Here is a 17,296-nt window from a genome sequence, read left to right as displayed (position 1 = left end):
CGGACGAGGTATTACGAGTATTAGGTTATTCTGCCCTGCGTCACCGACCCAGCCCAGCACTGGCAATCGCAGAATACATGGTCTGTGCGCCCCTCTTTTTCCGACACCGACGACGAGGGACAGTAACTGTTGATGGGGAAAGTGACTCCATCGATATCTATCACCCCTATCTTGGCATTTATTGCACACGGAAGTAAGCAATGGGGATACTGCAGACACTGTGTGGCAACGACAACTGAATCGGTAATCACCCACTGAATGATCTAGAAGCTCAGTCGCCAGTCAGTCTAAGGCATCCGGACACTGACTACACACCAACCGGGCACGGTACACGACACATCCGCATGCGCCACGCCATCAGCATCTGCCTATGCAATATCAATTCACCAGCTAGAACCACCATTTTACCCCCGTGAACTCTCCATCCAACTTACTTTGTCTCTTATTGCTTGACGTCTAGCCAACATGGCATCAGAGCTCAGTCCGGAGGAAAGAGAGCTGCAGCTCATTGGGCGACTAGAGTTCAGAATTGCAGCAGCAAGTTCGGATGAAAAGCTCGAAACAATTCTGGACAAGTTTCTGGCTGCCTTGTTATTGAAACTTGGCTCAGAAAACATAGCAGCAAGGAACAAGGTGCGTTTAGTGCTTCATTCGTCGCCGAATGCATCCATCTCCATCCAATATCATGTACGGTCTCCACTGACGACCGCATCATTGTTTAGGTTATATCTATATGCCAACACATAAACAAACGCATCATGCCACCACAGTATGCTTAACCATATGTTCTTCAATTTGGCAGATTCGTCTAATCTACACCTCAGAGAAATCAAACTTCCAGTCAAAAAGCTACTAACGCAGTACAAAGAAAATGCCGATGTTGCTTTGATACGCCACTTTGATATCATGTACATCCAGCAGGGTATCATACGGGTACCTGTTTCTGAAAGACTTGATTTGCTGCCCATATTAGTGAACGGCATCGCTAAGGACTATGCAAAGTCTGCACAGCATGCTTCACAACTCTTTCATCTGACATTGCGACTCCTCACCCATTTCAAGCTTCCTCTGAGAGGTAGCAAGGAGGATGGCGAACTACGGGAAAAACTACAAATGAATGATGAAGATGCTAAATTTCTTTCGCATTGGTTTGGCAAGTTACTGTTGTTAGCTGTAGTCCGTCAAAATAATGCAGATGGTCCAGCTCCTAGGTGCCCAGGGCTTTCTGTTGATGAGTACAAATTCCTCACACAGTTTGGAAAACCAGATGCATGGGATCCTGCTGCACAAGCCGGTTTGAACTTGACCGAGACTAAAGCCCTAGTAGCAAGATGTCTCGCCAGTGGCATGTTCACTGATAATGAGAAATTACTGCCAGCATTGTATGCATCTGCCGACACAAACTCAAGGATCTTTGAGATAGGAGATGATGTCCTTAAGCGCGTCATGCAGGCGACCGATCTTGAAGATCAAAATCTAATAGAGGGATTGCTTGACCTCTACTTCGGCTCGTAAGATCGCACTACCCACATGAGTACTGTTTTGCCAACTGACGGTCATCTAGGAGCTCCTCCGAAGGCGCCCTGCCGGCGAAAACGCCGCTTCGAATCAAGATATTGGGTCTCTTTTCAAGATCCGTCCGTGTTACAGCTTATCCACAACAAGTGTCAAAAATCGTGGAAGAGGGTCTGCTCTCGGCCGACCTTGGTACCAATGCTCAAAGCACGGCAGGACGAGAAGCGTCTAGATTCCGCTCAGCTATATTTGCTCTCGTCAATTTCGTGGCTCGCCGTGGCTCAAAGTCAGATTTACAGTCAATTGCTCAAGGCCTGGTAGGAAATCTACGCGCCTTTATTGAAGATCAAGGCTGGCCGGCCCCCGATCGAGATTCGGATTCTGAGCTTCGCAGGTATGGATACGAGACCATCGGACTATTAGCAAAGGCCTCCTCAGAAACAATCCTTCTCGAACCATCACTAGACTTATTGTCATGGCTGTTCCGATCTTTGAAAGAAGATTCTTCTGGTCGTGACGTAGCTGTGAGTATCGAGGAGGCACTTTCTTCAGTCCTTGGTGGATTTGCAGGCCCGCTTGATCCAGAAGTCGAGAATCGATTGAGACAAACGCTTCTGAAATACTCCACGGCGGACTCATCCAAGGAAGTTGCCAATGCCGACAAGTTTTCTAGAAATACACGCTACGTCGCGACAAGGTTCGCCAATGGATGCCTCCCGTATGTTGATGTCTTAGCCAGATGGATCAACATCGTTGCGATTAGTGGTGGCAGCACTGAAAGACACGAGGTGATAGAGGAGGGTAAAAAGGGACTGGATCCATATCTCTTCTCCATGTCGAGATCATTCGGCTCTGGAGAAAACGAAAAGTCGATGGCATTTCCCAACTTCGACGAATTAGTAGACTACATCTTTAGTCGGCGACCAGAAAGCGAAGATGGTGTCGACATGGACATACAGGATGCTCCCGTAGCCCAAGTCAGGGCTTTCCAGAACCATTTTGCTCATACACTACCTGCAGTCATAAATTACTGCACACAGGTTGCTATCCATACGGCGCTGAATGAAAAGAGCATCCAGAGTGAATTGTCTCAAGATTGGGGAAGGAAATTAGAGACTCTACTCACTACGGATCAACGCTCTCGTCAAGCTTTCCGGGCCTTTGCGGCTGAAGACGCTCATAGTCGCTCATTCGCACTACTACTGAGGGCTTGCTTCGAACAGATTACGCAAAATGAGCTCAATGATATTGGCGATCTCGGCGACACATTTGTCAGCCTTTGCGCTCTGTGTCCGGAAGCTGTCTGGAAGGAGGCCAGATTACTGCATGACTTCCAAGCACTGTTGCCCTCAATACTCTCGAACAACGCTCCTCGCCGGTCAGGCGCGACCCATGCTTATGGTTTGCTCGCATCACATACGGACAGTGACGTGAAGACTGTGGAGAAAATAAATGGCCAACTCATTGAAAGGTTGAAAGACTGGCAGTCAGCTGTCGGTGGAGAAATCAATCAAATTAGCGGCGCCATTGTGGCCCTCAGCTATTTCTTCAGCCGAAAACACTGGAGAGATCCTGAATCAGATGGACTTCAACATATCGGAACATTGCTACAGGTAATTGTGGACATCCTTAAAACGTCTAGTGACGCCACTCTGAAGGCCGCGGTCTTTTCTTGCCTTGACCAGCTGAGTCTTTTCCAAATCATCACGGCCTCCAAACTGGCCGATTACGCCAAATTCCGGGATGTTGTAGAGAAGGTCTTCGATTCAGCCAAGTCTGGTATTACAAGTGCCGTGCTCGCCCTTGGCCACTTGTCGATGACCACAGAGGAAGGCGATATCGACCAAGGAAACGAAACAGATTATGCATACTTAGCAGAGAAATTCTATGAATTGCACGAAGTCCGTCAACCCGAGGTGCAATTCTCCGTGGGCGAAGCTTTGAGCTGCTTTGCCATTGGGTGGGACACCAAAGCTTTGGCTGCGGAACTCGATGTTGAGCATCCGGAACAGACACACCACCCTTGGGATGCTGAAGTCAGAACGCCCCAGGGCCCGATACGAGAGAAGACGTTGTCTACTGTTCTAGAGAAGACACTCAAGGGCTGTCGCCAGACCAAGCCTTCTCTGAAAAAGGCTTCGGTCATCTGGTTGCTGTGCTTGCTTCAATATTGTGGACACAAGCCGGAAATCCAAGGTTACTTGCCCCAGTGTCAAACTGCCTTCAAAATCTGTCTTACCGATCGAGATGAGGTCGTGCAGGAGGCGGCATCTCGAGGTCTTGGGATTGTGTATGAGAAAGGAGACCGCCAACTCAAAGATGATCTTGTACGTGATCTCGTAGGCTCCTTCTCTGACAACAAGGCCAGTATCTCTGGCACAGTGTCCGAAGACACTCAACTGTTTGAGCCAGGTGCCCTACCTACAGGAGATGGCTCTATAACGACCTACAAAGATATCCTCAATCTCGCTTCCGAGGTGGGAGACTCTAGTCTCGTATATCGCTTCATGTCTCTGGCTTCAAATAATTCCATCTGGTCAAGCCGCGCAGCCTTTGGCCGCTTTGGGCTCAGCAATATCTTCTCTGATTCAAGTGTTGATGGCTATCTTGCCGAAAACCCAAAGCTATATCCCAAACTGTACCGATACAGGTGAGTCAATAATCTAACATGCTAGGTGCAATGCTAACAGAGTGTAGGTTTGACCCGAACACAAATGTTCAGCGATCTATGAATGATATCTGGAATGCTCTGGTCAAAGATTCTTCGGCTACTATCGACAAGCATTTCGATGCAATTATGAATGACCTCCTGACTAGTATTTTGAACAAAGAGTGGCGAGTCCGTCAAGCTTCATGTGCAGCTATTTCAGATCTTGTACAAGGTCGTAGGCTGGAGAAGGTAAGCGATCATGATTCTTCTTCAGATATGTATGGGAGCTAAACCTCGCAGTATGAGAAATTTCTGGACCAAGTCTGGGATAAATGCTTTAAAGTTCTCGACGACATTAAAGAATCCGTTAGAGCTGCGGCCGCATCCCTAGCCCGAGTTCTTACCGCCCTTCTTACTCGGTCGTTGGAGGCTGGCGACTCGTCGACGAAGACTGCAAGCGCCATGCTTTCCCGCGTACTTCCCTTCCTCCTCTCATCATCCGGTCTCGAATCTAGTGCAGAAGACGTGCGCACATTCGCGGTCGTAACTCTTCTTCAGATCGTAAAGAAGAGTAGTGCAAAAACACTCAATCCTCACTCACCAGAACTGGTCGAGCGCTTGCTCGGCTTGCTCAGTTCATTGGAACCAGAAGCTATCAATTATATCCATCTAAATGCTTCCAAATACAACCTCACTGAGCAAAAGCTTGACGACATGCGTCTTCAAAGCGTTAGGGCATCTCCACTTACAGAATCGATCGAGCGCTGCCTTGACCTGGCAGATGCAGACACGATGAAGACAATTGTACCGCGGGTTGAATCTGCCATGAAGAGCGCCGTTGGATTACCCTCTAAGGTCGGATGCTCAAGAATTCTCGTCACCTTGAGCACACGACACAATTTCCTATTCAAGCCATACGCAGACGGCTTCATGAAGTTGATACAAAAGTATGTCTACGACCGTAACGAGACAGTCTCTTCTTCATACGCCGCCGCGGCGGGATACGTTGCTCGACTCGCTTCTGACAAGCAACTTCTCTCTTCCATCTCTTTCTGTCACAAGCTTTACTTTGAGTCGGACGATGAGAAGAGCAGACTTGCTGCGGGTGACATCATCTTATCCATCTCCAAGAACGCTACAGATCGCTTCAACTCTCTAGCCTCTGAGCTGCTCCCTTTTATATTTCTCGCAAAACACGATAGCCATTCCGTCGTCAAGCAATTGTTTAGTGACACATGGTCCGACAACGTCGCAGGTAGCAGATCAGTACTGTTGTACCTGAAGGAGATCATGGCACTCGCCGACAAGCATCTCGAAAGTCAAAAATGGGTGCTCAAGCACACATCCGCAAAGACCGTCGCGGATGCAATCATGTCGATCACGAGTGGAACCGAGGACATGGACAAAGCCAACGCCACCATCGTATGGCCCTCGCTCGACAAAGCGATCGGAGGAAAGACCTGGGAAGGAAAAGAAATCGTCCTGGAAGCTTTCGTCAGGTTCACCGAGCGCGGCAAGAGTCTGTGGACCGCAGACGCCAAAGTTGCGAAACAGATCGAGAAGGTCGCGATCAGAGAGGCGAAGAGGCAGAACAAGGCCTATCGCCCATTCGCCCTTGAGGCCCTAGGCAAGACTTGCAGAGCTAGGGACGATCTCGAATTATCCCAAGCAGTAACAGAGATCGTAGAAAGCGTCCTCGACGAGTATCAAGATGGAGACGAGGACGGTGATAAAATGGATGTGGACGGGGGAGAAGTCTTGAAGGACGTGGCACTGCAAGAAAAGACCATCTCCGCTTGCATCTCCGCCTTATCGGACGCTCCCAACCCGAACAAGCTCTCGCCTACAGAGTTAGCAGACCGACTAACGACCATCCTTCCGCTCATCGCCAAAGCCAATTCGACACGCGCGAAGGACATCCACCTCAAGACCTTCACGTCCTTGCTCTCGCTGTTCGAACGAGTACCCGCTGATCTGCCGTTGTCAGACGCGAAGGCGAAGGAGGCGCTTGAGAAAGTGCTTTTCGACCCTACGTTCGAGGGACTGCCAGAGGCTATGAGATTGAAGAGGGCTGAGGCGCTGGTTGCCATTGCTAAAGTGAAGCAATGTGCGTGGGTTGTTGAGAAATTGAAGCCGGAGGTGGGTGGCGGTGAGAGGAGTGCAGCTGTAAGGAATGTTCTCGCAAAGGCTGGGTGAGTAGACGTAGATTAGCAGGCAGTATCACGCGGCAAACGCCGTCCTAGAGAGGTTACAAATATAGTAGCGGTAGTATCCAAGTTTATAAATGCATTAGACATTCTAGAAGAATATGCCCGACGAAGCACTTTGATGGTAACGAAACCAAATGTATTATTGCAGCAAGGGTATTCCAGAACTTTTCTATCTACGTAACTGAGATGTTGATAATTTTGATATCCTCCTCCGGCTTCTCTTTGTAAACCTTTGTGTTTTCGATCTTATGCACTACGTCAAGACCCTGAATGGCGCGGCCAAATATGGTATGTTTGTTGTCAAGCCATGGCTATTACGCGCTGTTAGTCACGATACTATCATATGGATGCGAAATATAGGAACTTACCGTCTTCTCTGTAGTAATGAAGAACTGACTCCCGTTACTGTTAGGTCCGGCGTTAGCCATGCTTACAGTGTACGGCTTATCGTGCTTGAGAGTCGAGAATTCGTCCTCGAATTCTTTGCCCCAGATGCTTTCGCCGCCGGTGCCATCACCCATGGGATCTCCGGTTTGGATCATGAACTTGCGAATGATGCGGTGGAAGATGATGTCGTTGTAGTACCCGTTCTTTGCGTGAGTGACAAAGTTTTCGACGGCTTTGGGTGCCGCTTCGGGGAACAAGCGGATGGTGATGTCTCCGTAGGTTGTGTGGATGGTGGCAGATGTACCCGTGGCGGCCTGCTTCGCTTCTTCCTTTTGTTTGCTGGCAATGTTGCGGGGCTTCTCGTTTTGTACGTCACGTTCCGACTTGGTCACACTGTCGATGTTAGCAAAAACACACCATGAGGGTGGTTCTGAAGATGCGTACCTATTGTCATTGGTAAACATGTAGAATCGCACTTTGCCTGAGCCAGTGCAGGAAAGCATAGCGTCACGGGCTTCTGCTTCCTGGAGCAAAGGATTCTCACTGGCTGCCATTTCCACCGTGACGACGCCCTTCTTCTCTGGCTGACCCTGGTAGAGTGCTAGATGAAGGGGTCTGAAAGGTTCCTCCTGGCCGTATACCTTGACCACCCGGTTAGTCAGCGTATTCAATACTTTAACGCCGTACATGGAACCATAGAGAATAAAGTTGCCCGTCTCGTCGAAGATGACATTCATGCGTGGGCGGATCAGTGGATTGTCGAGGTCTTGTTCCACACCCAGTCTACGACCGAATTCAATGTCTTCGAGTTTGGTAAGGGCTGTACCAGCTTGTTGCATTTGCGTTATCGTTTCGATTGATTCGTCATAAGTTCGATATAACTTTCCAGAAGCAAAATCGAAGACTCGAATTTTGCGGTCAGGGAAGGAGAATGTCGAAAATTGTTTGCCAGTTGGTGATATTGTAAGGGATGAAGGTACGCATTTGGACTAGAGAATGTTAGAGCACGAACAAAACGCCGATTTAGCCAACGCACCTTCTTGAACTCAAACAGATTGGTGGAGCTCTTCATTGAGAATACACTTTCGGGTTTCTCATACGTTCCATTTGGTTGCCAGTACTCTACCATGCCACCCTGATCAATTGACACAACACAATCGTATTCGTTGTTGTAAGCCATCAGGGAGACCGGTGTCCTGTGAACGCTCTTGAGAACATGTATCGGTTCCTGCCTCTCGCCCCTTCCGTCGTAAATTCTGATCCATGAATTCTCCTCCGAAGAAACCGCAAGTAATGGGAGGGAAGCACCACGGCCATGAACCCAACACAATGCTTTCGGTACGTAATCGAGTTCGACCATGGCGAGAAGATCGAAAGTAACAACATCGAATATCTTGACTGTCTTGTCCACACCAGCCGTCGCAAAGCTGCGTCCATCCACGCTCACACTCACGGATCGAATCTCTCCCTCGTGTGCGCGGAACTCTTTTACAAACTCGATACCACCGAAGTCCTTCTTCCAGAACTTGACGACTCCATCGATGGAGCTTGTTATGAGAAAATCGGTAAAGGGGGTAAATGTGGTAAAGCATAGTTGGTCTCGGTGCATCAGCGATTTAAAATAGCGGTTTGCAGTTGGTAGGGCAGCGATGTACAGCCTCTCGTACGGCAGCTTCCTCTTCTTCTTCTTGGGTGCAGCGGAGGGAAGCGCAGGTCCAAAGTCATCATCGGACGATGTATCATCTGCTTCGTGTGAGTAGAGCGTGCACAATGCGTTCAGTAAGAGGGCATTACCATCGTCGGCTGCGGTGAGCCCAGGTTTTGCGCCGGGAGTCGCACCGCGCTCTTCTTCTTCCAATTCAGATCGAGATCTCTTGCCTAGTCGCGGCGACTTTATACCGTCGGAATCCATGTTGTTGCAGGGTAAAGATCCGTGGAGGAGTTGGTGTGGTTTGTGATGGTTGTGGAAAGAAGAATGCGGTGCACGAACATCGAAGCCACACCTGTGGCGTTTTCAGGCAATCGCGCTCTCACGTGGTCTTGTGGTGATCCTAGATCAAGCTTTCACAAGAATTTGACCAGAATCATATATTATACAATTATCGCAGTTTACAATTTTTTTTTAGATGAATATACAGTGCAGGCTAGACCTTCACAGAATGCTAGGTGTGAATTGGTATCATGTTGTTGTCTATCATCCTCAGACAAAATAGTCAAATATCCTATTTATTCAGCATCTTCCTCTTCCGATCCCTCAGAGACTCCATTCAGTTGAATCTTCTTGGGGATCTCAAATATTGCAATGCCATCCTTTGCGCCACTGTTATGCATCCAACGTCCCATTCTCGGTTCTCTCCCAACAGCCGCTACGACACAGAGGCCGTCCTTCCCCCTGTCGCCTCGTTCTGCCACAGCTAGACCTGTAATAATGCCACGGGCAAAGCTGTCCGATGCGATTTCATCTCCCCTAATTCCGTTGCCAAGATCGTTTTCCTCATGACTGGGGATGCGGCCAATTGTTCCTAGAGGCTCGATGGAACGCTTATCAGATCCAATGCGCCATGCTCGTATCCAGCCATCCCAGCTCCCGGTGACAATAAGATCGGCGTATGGGACGGTCGCGATTGATGTGATATATCTTGCCAGTCGAGGACCTTTTTGGCCGTTGGTTGCAGCGTCGACATCTGCCGACATATGTTCGGCCGGTATCCGCGGATCGCGACCGTGGGCGAGTGGCAGCGTAAAGAGAGCCTTCTTCCTCTGCACCGACCATAATGATAAGCTTCCGTTGTCTGATCCTGTAACAAATAGCTGGCCATCAAGGAGAGCGACGCAATCAATGGACCCCTCTGTGTATGCAATAGGTGCATCATCGTCCTCTTCAGGTGCACCTCCAGCCTTCTCAGCATCCTCTTCGTCATCCACTTTGGCCCCAAAACGTCCCTTGCGTAGTTTTTCCATACCCTTGTGACGAGCACTACCGCCGCCACCTCTGAAGACTAATTGATTTTCCTCTACTACTTTCCACAACCTTGCTGTGCGGTCCCGGCCGCCCACACTAACACATGTCTCCTGATTGGTTTCCAAGCCACCCGCGATATCTATCACAGTGTCTTGATGTCCAAACAGTGTCTCGATGTATGCTAGTTCTGACAAACTCCAGATCTTGATGGTGCGATCAGCTGACGCAGAGAACAATTGTTCTGTACCTCTTCGGAATGAGAGAGACGTCACAGCGGCGCGGTGTTGTGTAAAAACTTTGCGGAGGGTCAAAGTCTCAGCATCCCAGATGATAAGACGGGCAGTCTCATCACCTGTTGCCAGAAACTTCCCGGAGTCCGACACTGCAATGGAGATGATTCTCCCCGTATGTCCTTGGAAGCCATGCTCCTTTACTTTGTTCTTGTTTCCCTTCTTCCAAATGACCCGTTTTGGTGCCTTGCGGGGGGTAAAATTTGTCGATGATTGAGTGGCGTCGGGGCTGTAGGTCTTTGGATCCGCAATCTCCCATTTTGCAACAACCATATCTTTGCTTATTGTCCAAGCGTACGGTAAGTGAACAGCACAGCCGGTGATGTTACGATCGCGTCCGAGTTTTCCAAACGTATGAGATGCACCTTGAACGTCCAATTCTGCAGCGATGCTCCTGTATATCTTGCCCTTTGATTCTGCGACATCCTCAATCAACCTCTCTGCTATGAGATCACGGTCGATGTCTGCAGCGTCGAATCCTATCGTGTCTTCTGTAACTTCGTTCTTGATATTGTCGAGGTACCGCTCAGCGAGACGTAGTCGTTTCTCTGCCGCTGTTTCTTCCTCGTCGCCCGAAGATCCCGACTCGTCCGGTTCCTCTGCAAAGTTTGTCCCATCTTCATCATCTGAGCTCCCACTGCCACTTATTGAATCTTCGCGATCTGTCCGCCGAGGTGCCTTCCTCGATTGATTTGTGGTGGCTTCAGTGTTGCGCTTTTTCGACGTAACTCCGGAGTTTTCAGTCCTCTTTCGTTTCCGCTGCGAAGCGGGAACTGTGAAAAAGGAGGACATGGTCGTTAATGCGAGTCGCAAAGTTTCCTTCACAGCTTGTAGAAGGCCTAGAAAAAAATGTCGGCATAAACTTTTCAGACACCGACCGCGGGCACACATTAATCCGGTGTGGATCGTGCTGTGCCAAGCCTAATCATCACTCCGAGCTCGACGCCCGCCAGGTGGACGAGAAGCTTCCCCATCACCTTCTATCATCGTCTCTGCCAGTAACGCTACCTTCTAACTGTTTTTGAGCTTTCCGTAGCTCTGAACTTTTCATACCTTCGAAAACTGCCTCCGAACAGCCAAGAACCTACTGTTTACCTACCTCCGCCGCTGCGCTTGCCTGCGGCATACAGCATCACTTTCCGACGAAACCCACGAGAACATCAACAATGAGCGGCAGCAGTGACCCAGAGCGGGAGCATGCGCTCGAGGAGTACAAGAATAAGCTTCTGGATTCAAGAGAGTGGGAAGCCAAACTCAAGGCGTTGCGGTTAGAAATCAAAGGTCTCCAGCATGACTTTGACGTGTCGGAAGACAACATCAAAGCCTTACAGAGCGTTGGGCAGATAATAGGCGAAGTGCTGAAGCAGCTGGATGAGGAGCGGTGTACGTATAATACAGGGCCAGTGACAATGATATCTCGCTAATGTGTCCTAGTCATCGTCAAGGCATCCTCGGGGCCAAGATACGTCGTTGGTTGTCGATCGAAAGTCGATAAGTTGAAGCTGAAGCAGGGCACTCGAGTTGCGCTGGATATGACCACCCTCACGATAATGCGAATGTTGCCCCGCGAAGTCGATCCCCTCGTCTACAACATGTCACTCGAAGACCCCGGGCAGGTCAGCTTTGGTGGCATCGGTGGTCTTAACGACCAGATTCGAGAGCTACGAGAAGTCATTGAGCTTCCGTTGAAGAATCCTGAGCTTTTCCTACGAGTAGGCATCAAGCCACCGAAGGGTGTTCTACTATATGGCCCACCAGGAACAGGAAAGACTCTATTGGCCCGAGCGGTGGCGAGCAGTCTTGAGACCAACTTCCTGAAGGTTGTCTCTTCGGCTATCGTCGACAAGTACATTGGAGAGTCAGCGCGTCTTATCCGAGAGATGTTTGGCTATGCCAAGGAGCACGAGCCCTGTATTATCTTCATGGATGAAATCGATGCTATTGGTGGACGAAGGTTTTCAGAGGGCACATCGGCCGATCGTGAAATCCAGCGTACATTGATGGAGCTGCTCAACCAACTGGACGGATTCGATTACCTGGGACAGACGAAGATCATCATGGCTACGAATCGACCGGATACACTTGATCCTGCCTTGCTGCGAGCTGGTCGTTTGGACCGAAAGATTGAGATTCCTCTACCTAACGAGGTTGGCCGATTGGAAATTCTCAAGATTCACGCTAGTGGCGTACAAACGGACGGAGAAATTGACTTTGAAAGCATTGTCAAGATGAGCGATCAGTTCAACGGAGCCGATCTGAGAAATATTGTGACCGAGGCGTAAGTTTAACCACTGGTTGTATACAAATTGGCTTATACTAATTTGATATAGTGGTCTTTTCGCAATCAAGGACTACAGGGACTCGATCAACCAAGATGACTTCAGTAAGGCAGTACGTAAGATGGCCGAGTCGAAGAAACTGGAAGGCAAACTGGAATACCAGAAGCTATAGATGACGGTGGTTGTACGTGACACTCACGGTTTGCGCTGTGTGAGAGTGATGGTTCTGTTCAAATGAAGATGGCTGCGTCCGTCGAAAATGGCGCGGCGAGCAGATCATAAACGATATCTTCTCTTGAGTTCAGTTGAGGCTCGAGAGATTTGATATGCGTCACGATAGAAATCAACAATGTACTTTATTACGGCATTATGGTAGCAGAAGGATTGCTCACCCCAACCTCAAAGTATCATTAATAATTCAGAACACGTGGAACCGTCTCCAACCTTTCCTCAACTGCTGTCTTTGACCCGCTTGAAATCGGCCACCTTAACTCTAACTCTCCAAAATAGTTCGGCTCTTCGCGAATTTTTGAAAAGCCTACGCTTTCGAATAGCCGAATGCTTCGAGTATTGCTGGCATCAATCTTGACTCGTAGATAGGCAAGGTTGCTCGTCTTGCCGGAGACACCATGCCGTGCTTGCCATTCTTGTCTGATTTCGTCCATAGATGAAAGCATGTACCACATGAACGTGTTCAGAATCGTCTTGCCAAGGCCTTTTCCCTGTAGATCATTCCTCGCTATCATGATTTCCACCTCTCCTACGACGTTCTGGAAGGTTGGGCTACTATCATCTTGCTCATCGTCTTCATTCAGGAACAAATTAATGTCACCCATCATGTTCCCAGGACTATCCTGATTGCCTCTTTGTAGTTGGAAATCTGAGGCTTCAGACTCTTCCGTTGCGGGAGCCGTGCAAACAATGAAGGTCAATTTATCGGCATCCTCACGCCACGACTTCTGCATTGCATACTCTTCATGTAGAGTCAAAGGCTCCGAAGCGGTAGCCTTTTGCAACTCCTACAGCATTGTTAGTTACATCAATCCTAGTGCAGCTACTCCAATCTAATTCCGCCGTTGATTACCTCATCTTGCATCCATTCGTGGTAGGCGGGCACATGGTGTTCTGAATAAGGTACCAGAAGAATTTGGTTCGAATTGAGAACGGCTACAGAAGCAATAAGCATTCAAGTCAACTAACATTAAGATTGACCTCACCGGTATGCTCGTTTAGTCTCATGTTGTCCGCGAGGTTGACCAAAGAGTTCTTGGGTGCTTTGACATCCGGAAAAGGTTGTGTGGTTGTCCACCTAAACTTTGCCCTGGGCCAGCCCCACTATTGCTTGTGATTGGTCCAACGAAGGTTGATACACCTGCGGACCAGAACCGTCGCTGTGGTACTGACGCATTGACATTCGAAGTGAGTTATCATGGCGACCGATGGGCCAGGCATACATAAAACTTACTTGAGTTGATAATTTTCCATGTCTACGCACGTAGCCAATTCCAAAACTGCTTCCCCTAGGACCGGCTGTTCTCCTTTTGCACGTGCTGGCAATCCTTCCATTAATTACGACTCCCAAGGCGACTTTTCCATCACTACATAGCTTGCGAACTGCTTTATGCGATAGACAATCTAGGAAATTTGGTTCCTCATCACATACACTGCACTCAGATGTTACAACCGCCATCCTCGGCCCTATTCTTCCGGTAGTCCTTTCACCTTCATTACGGCAGTTCTCTACGCCGTGAGCTTCAAGACACGGCTACCTTCCCCAGCAAACCAACTCATCTAGAATCTATACCACGCCTATTTCCAAACATGAGCCTCACCAAGGTCCTGGTGACAGGCGGGACAGGATTCCTCGGTTCAGAGATCGTGAAAGCATTGCTAGAGGAGAAGACTTTCGAGGTTACCGTCGTCGACATCAACCCTCCCTCCCTCGGAACCGGAAGCTTCTCTACCGTGCGCTATGTCCGCGCCAATATAATGTCTCCCTCAGACCTCCATGAAGTGTTCCAAGAAGCGAAGCCCGCTTTCGTGATCCATACGGTCGGCGTGTACCCCCTAGGGCCTAAGAGGTATAAACGAGAAGGCTCGGATCCAGTTTTTGCCATCAATGTAGAGGGAACGCGGAACATCGTCGAGGCCAGTAAAGAGTGTGGGGCTAGAGGGTTGGTTTTCACGAGTAGCGTGACGGTGCTGTTCGATGAGATGGGGATGGACTTCAGGAACGCGGATGAGACGTGGCCGACTGGGAGACTACAGACCGCGTACGGCGAGAGCAAAGTAAGTCGAGTTTTCTTTACATGCCCATGTTTTTGTTTCAAGCATAGAGGTCTCCAAGTCTTACGCTTGCTGTGGATGTGGGCATACCTAATAATTACTTGTGGGCGGTATATTAGTTTTTCGACCATAGGTGTGCTCGTGTGTTGGAAAGGCACTATTGCATCTTCACCCATGCGTTCAATATTACATTCGACATAGATCCGCTAACATTGAATAGGCCGAAGCAGAGAAGCTAGTCCTATCAGCAAACACATCGGACTTCAAAACCTGTGCTCTCCGCGCCGCCCCTATCCTTGGACCCAACGACGTAGCAACAACCGCGGCTCTCTACAGATGCATCAACAGAGGCGAAACCCCATTCATCATCGGAGACGGCACGAACTTATTCGACTTCGTGTACGTTTCCAACGTCGCCGATGCCCATGTGCTGGCCGTCCAGAATCTCTTCATGTCGGGCGCTGCGGCTGGTGAGGCTTTCTTCATCACGAATGGCGAGCCTGTCGTTTTCAGGGACTTCTGTCTTGCGGTGTGGAAGGAGTTCGATCATTATCCGCCTTTCCAGATTACGATCCCCACGAGACTGGGGTGGTGGTTGGGATGGGGTGTGGAGTGGGCGTCGTGGCTCACTGGCAGGGAGGGAACGTTCTGTAGGGGTGCGATACTCGACGCTACGGATACCCGTTATGTGAGCATCTCGAAGGCAAGAAGGATCCTTAGGTATGAGCCGAAGGTGAAGCTCTCTGAAGCGGTGAGGATCAGCTGTCAGGTAAGTTTCTTTCCAGAATACAGGGGAAGATATACTGAAGAAAGTAGCATTTCAAGGAACAGCTCAAGGCCCAGGCCAAGAGATAGGTTTGGTCGCCGGGTTCTCCTATCATGTTACAATATGTGCGGTCGATGTTTGTGTGTGTGCTTGAAGAGGCAACTGCCTATAAAACACCACGCGAACAGGTGTCGAAAATTCGTGTCCCAACTCCTGTGCGAGTCATAATATGCCTATGTATACCCCATTCCAGAACAAGAGCATCGGGCTCCGTCATGGCCTCTTCCAGTTCGTCACTGGATCTTTATCCTTACTAGAAAGTGGCTAAACGATCCCTTTTGAAAAGTTAAGGCAATAGAGGTAGCAATTTCCTTAAACGTGTTATACTTGAATCACGGATTGTAGGTGTTGTCCCGCTCATGAGTGAAATTTCTAAGTGAGCGTGTATATGACACTAATTCGTCGTCTTTCTTTATGCATTATTCATACAGTAGTTACATGATGTACATCCAATTTTCTTTCTTCTGTCTTTCCGTCTTCCATTCCATGTATTATCTATAACAGAAATCACAGAATCTTCTCCGCTTCCTCCAACAGACGCTCGACCTTGAAGCCCCCATCACCACGGGTGAACATGTCAAGTAGCTCCCCTCTGTTCCGGCCCTCCTCGTTCACGACGTAGAACTTTTGCATGCACATGATCAACCAGCGGGCCTCGTCAACCGTGACGCCTCTGCCCTCGACGACGAGTCCCTGGCCCAGGACGAGCTGGTGGCTGTTCGCCAGCTCGGAGTGGAATGTGATGGTGGTGTGCGGGCTCGCGAACTCGCCCCTCAGTTTGAACTCGGCGAGGGAGGTGAAGAGGAGTGTTGTGGTGTCTTTGTGGGGGTGTGTGAATTGGAGGTAGTGAAGTTCGGCGGCTTGGCTCGTTGCGCCTTGGTCGGCAGCGGCAGCATCATCGGTTGGGACCTGACGGGGCAGTGGGAGGACGAAGGAGGGGTGCTTCTTCGCGGTTGTCAAGAGGGTTTGGAAGGTGGATGCTGGCAGATCGAAATGTATCGATTGTTCGTTGTTGGCGTGGCGGAGACGCCAGAGGGCTTGGATCTCTTTCTCCGGCAGAGTTGAGACTTTGTCGATGTCGAGAAACGAGTTGAGGGTCTTGACGCCTGGAGGAGGGGCCGGAGCGGCAGAGTCGGACTGTGGTTTCGGGGGCGGTGGTGGTGACGGCCAGGGCGATGAAGCACTGGAGGGCGAGGGTGGTGATGATGACGTTGATGATGGAGACGGCGGAGGCGTCAAAGGTGCAGTTGCGCCTGGAACTGCAGCCTGTTTGCGCAGATCACTGATCTTGTCTTTGTAGGCATCCTTGAGCTCTGAAACGTCCTTCAATCCCGCCTCTTTCGCTTTGGACTCAAGCTTCTCTTTGTACTTTGCGAGGATGCGATCCTCCGAGTGATGGGTTGCGAGGAATCGGACATCTTGAACCTGTGCCCATCGTCGCTGGTAGACGAGGGATTGTGTGCGCGATGGCTGGCGGAGGGCGTGGCGTAGCGTCGTCAGTCGTAATGCGGACGCCATGGCTATTGTATGATGTTTTTATGTATCTAGGAATTGACGACCTTTGGTGAGGTCGGAAAGGCTCTTCGACTAAACCATTTTAGGACGGGTTGCATGTGAGATCCGAGGGATCGCCAAGTTCGGACCGTTTTTTATATTTGTCGCAAATCACGAACATGGTGAGGTGTCCTAGACCTTTCAAATAATTCCTGTCAGCCAGCGGGAACCGAGGAGGCGCCTCGTGCAATGATTCATCATTTGCACAGCTGGTGCGGCTTGCACTACCGCGAGAGCACGGAGTACTCGTACGCATAGTTGGATGACCCTGTGCTTGGTACCTGGCATCATCTAGCGGGGGCCACTTACCCATGGGCGGCGTTTAGCTGCAACGGAG

General features: G+C 49.7%; 7 protein-coding genes across 7 annotated transcripts; 3 read left to right on the top strand and 4 right to left on the bottom strand.

Annotated features, from left to right (window-relative positions):
• Window positions 1-465: 465 nt before the first annotated feature.
• BU24DRAFT_462147 (ARM repeat-containing protein) lies at window positions 466-6,361 on the top strand (the record flags this gene model as incomplete). Its single annotated transcript, XM_033531966.1, has 6 exons — window positions 466-633; window positions 723-769; window positions 825-1,511; window positions 1,565-4,165; window positions 4,213-4,414; window positions 4,466-6,361. 6 exons carry the CDS (start codon window positions 466-468, stop codon window positions 6,359-6,361), a joined length of 5,601 nt encoding a protein of 1,866 aa, XP_033384268.1.
• Window positions 6,362-6,463: 102 nt separating this feature from the next.
• On the bottom strand, window positions 6,464-8,719 carry BU24DRAFT_391247 (uncharacterized protein). The gene is made up of 5 exons (XM_033525105.1): window positions 8,557-8,719; window positions 7,799-8,505; window positions 7,207-7,751; window positions 6,744-7,155; window positions 6,464-6,686 (listed from the first exon to the last, which is right to left on the bottom strand). Exons 1-5 carry the CDS (start codon window positions 8,672-8,674, stop codon window positions 6,549-6,551), a joined length of 1,920 nt encoding a protein of 639 aa, XP_033384267.1. The 5' UTR covers window positions 8,675-8,719; the 3' UTR covers window positions 6,464-6,548.
• A 147-nt stretch (window positions 8,720-8,866) lies between these two features.
• BU24DRAFT_422237 (uncharacterized protein) lies at window positions 8,867-10,839 on the bottom strand. Its single transcript, XM_033527943.1, has one exon. It carries the CDS (start codon window positions 10,804-10,806, stop codon window positions 8,989-8,991), a length of 1,818 nt encoding a protein of 605 aa, XP_033384266.1. The 5' UTR covers window positions 10,807-10,839; the 3' UTR covers window positions 8,867-8,988.
• A 115-nt stretch (window positions 10,840-10,954) lies between these two features.
• Window positions 10,955-12,731, top strand: BU24DRAFT_422236 (26S proteasome subunit P45). The gene is made up of 3 exons (XM_033527942.1): window positions 10,955-11,397; window positions 11,449-12,292; window positions 12,345-12,731. The coding sequence occupies exons 1-3, from the start codon at window positions 11,181-11,183 to the stop codon at window positions 12,463-12,465; spliced, it is 1,182 nt and encodes a 393-aa protein (XP_033384265.1). The 5' UTR covers window positions 10,955-11,180; the 3' UTR covers window positions 12,466-12,731.
• BU24DRAFT_187939 (N-acetyltransferase) lies at window positions 12,318-13,568 on the bottom strand. The gene is made up of 3 exons (XM_033521679.1): window positions 13,511-13,568; window positions 13,378-13,460; window positions 12,318-13,312 (listed from the first exon to the last, which is right to left on the bottom strand). Exons 1-3 carry the CDS (start codon window positions 13,530-13,532, stop codon window positions 12,704-12,706), a joined length of 714 nt encoding a protein of 237 aa, XP_033384264.1. The 5' UTR covers window positions 13,533-13,568; the 3' UTR covers window positions 12,318-12,703.
• A 546-nt stretch (window positions 13,569-14,114) lies between these two features.
• Window positions 14,115-15,434, top strand: BU24DRAFT_462142 (C-3 sterol dehydrogenase/C-4 decarboxylase-like protein; the record flags this gene model as incomplete). Its single annotated transcript, XM_033531965.1, has 3 exons — window positions 14,115-14,582; window positions 14,800-15,348; window positions 15,396-15,434. The coding sequence occupies 3 exons, from the start codon at window positions 14,115-14,117 to the stop codon at window positions 15,432-15,434; spliced, it is 1,056 nt and encodes a 351-aa protein (XP_033384263.1).
• Window positions 15,435-15,728: 294 nt separating this feature from the next.
• Window positions 15,729-17,088, bottom strand: BU24DRAFT_422234 (ATP11-domain-containing protein). Its single transcript, XM_033527941.1, has one exon. It carries the CDS (start codon window positions 16,921-16,923, stop codon window positions 15,913-15,915), a length of 1,011 nt encoding a protein of 336 aa, XP_033384262.1. The 5' UTR covers window positions 16,924-17,088; the 3' UTR covers window positions 15,729-15,912.
• Between the last annotated feature and the right edge of the window lie 208 nt (window positions 17,089-17,296).

The sequence above is a fragment of the Aaosphaeria arxii genome, assembly GCF_010015735.1.
Source record: "Aaosphaeria arxii CBS 175.79 unplaced genomic scaffold BU24scaffold_4, whole genome shotgun sequence".
NCBI classification, from domain to species: Eukaryota; Fungi; Ascomycota; class Dothideomycetes; order Pleosporales; genus Aaosphaeria; species Aaosphaeria arxii.
This window is presented reverse-complemented; position numbering and strand designations above follow the sequence as displayed.

Excerpts from the sequence above, each read along its gene's own strand:
- BU24DRAFT_391247 (XM_033525105.1), bottom strand. The coding sequence starts at position 8,674 with ATGGATTCCGACGGTATAAAGTCGCCGCGACTAGGCAAGAGATCTCGA. Across the intron at positions 7,752-7,798 it reads ATCTGTTTGAGTTCAAGAAG|TCCAAATGCGTACCTTCATC; the intron begins GTGCGTTGGCTA and ends AACATTCTCTAG. Across the intron at positions 6,687-6,743 it reads TCATTACTACAGAGAAGACG|CCATGGCTTGACAACAAACA; the intron begins GTAAGTTCCTAT and ends AGCGCGTAATAG.
- BU24DRAFT_422237 (XM_033527943.1), bottom strand. The coding sequence starts at position 10,806 with ATGTCCTCCTTTTTCACAGTTCCCGCTTCGCAGCGGAAACGAAAGAGG.
- BU24DRAFT_422236 (XM_033527942.1), top strand. The coding sequence starts at position 11,181 with ATGAGCGGCAGCAGTGACCCAGAGCGGGAGCATGCGCTCGAGGAGTAC. Across the intron at positions 11,398-11,448 it reads GCAGCTGGATGAGGAGCGGT|TCATCGTCAAGGCATCCTCG; the intron begins GTACGTATAATA and ends AATGTGTCCTAG. Across the intron at positions 12,293-12,344 it reads AGAAATATTGTGACCGAGGC|TGGTCTTTTCGCAATCAAGG; the intron begins GTAAGTTTAACC and ends AATTTGATATAG.
- BU24DRAFT_187939 (XM_033521679.1), bottom strand. The coding sequence starts at position 13,532 with ATGAGACTAAACGAGCATACCG. Across the intron at positions 13,461-13,510 it reads GAGACTAAACGAGCATACCG|CCGTTCTCAATTCGAACCAA; the intron begins GTGAGGTCAATC and ends TTGCTTCTGTAG. Across the intron at positions 13,313-13,377 it reads ACGAATGGATGCAAGATGAG|GAGTTGCAAAAGGCTACCGC; the intron begins GTAATCAACGGC and ends ACAATGCTGTAG.
- BU24DRAFT_422234 (XM_033527941.1), bottom strand. The coding sequence starts at position 16,923 with ATGGCGTCCGCATTACGACTGACGACGCTACGCCACGCCCTCCGCCAG.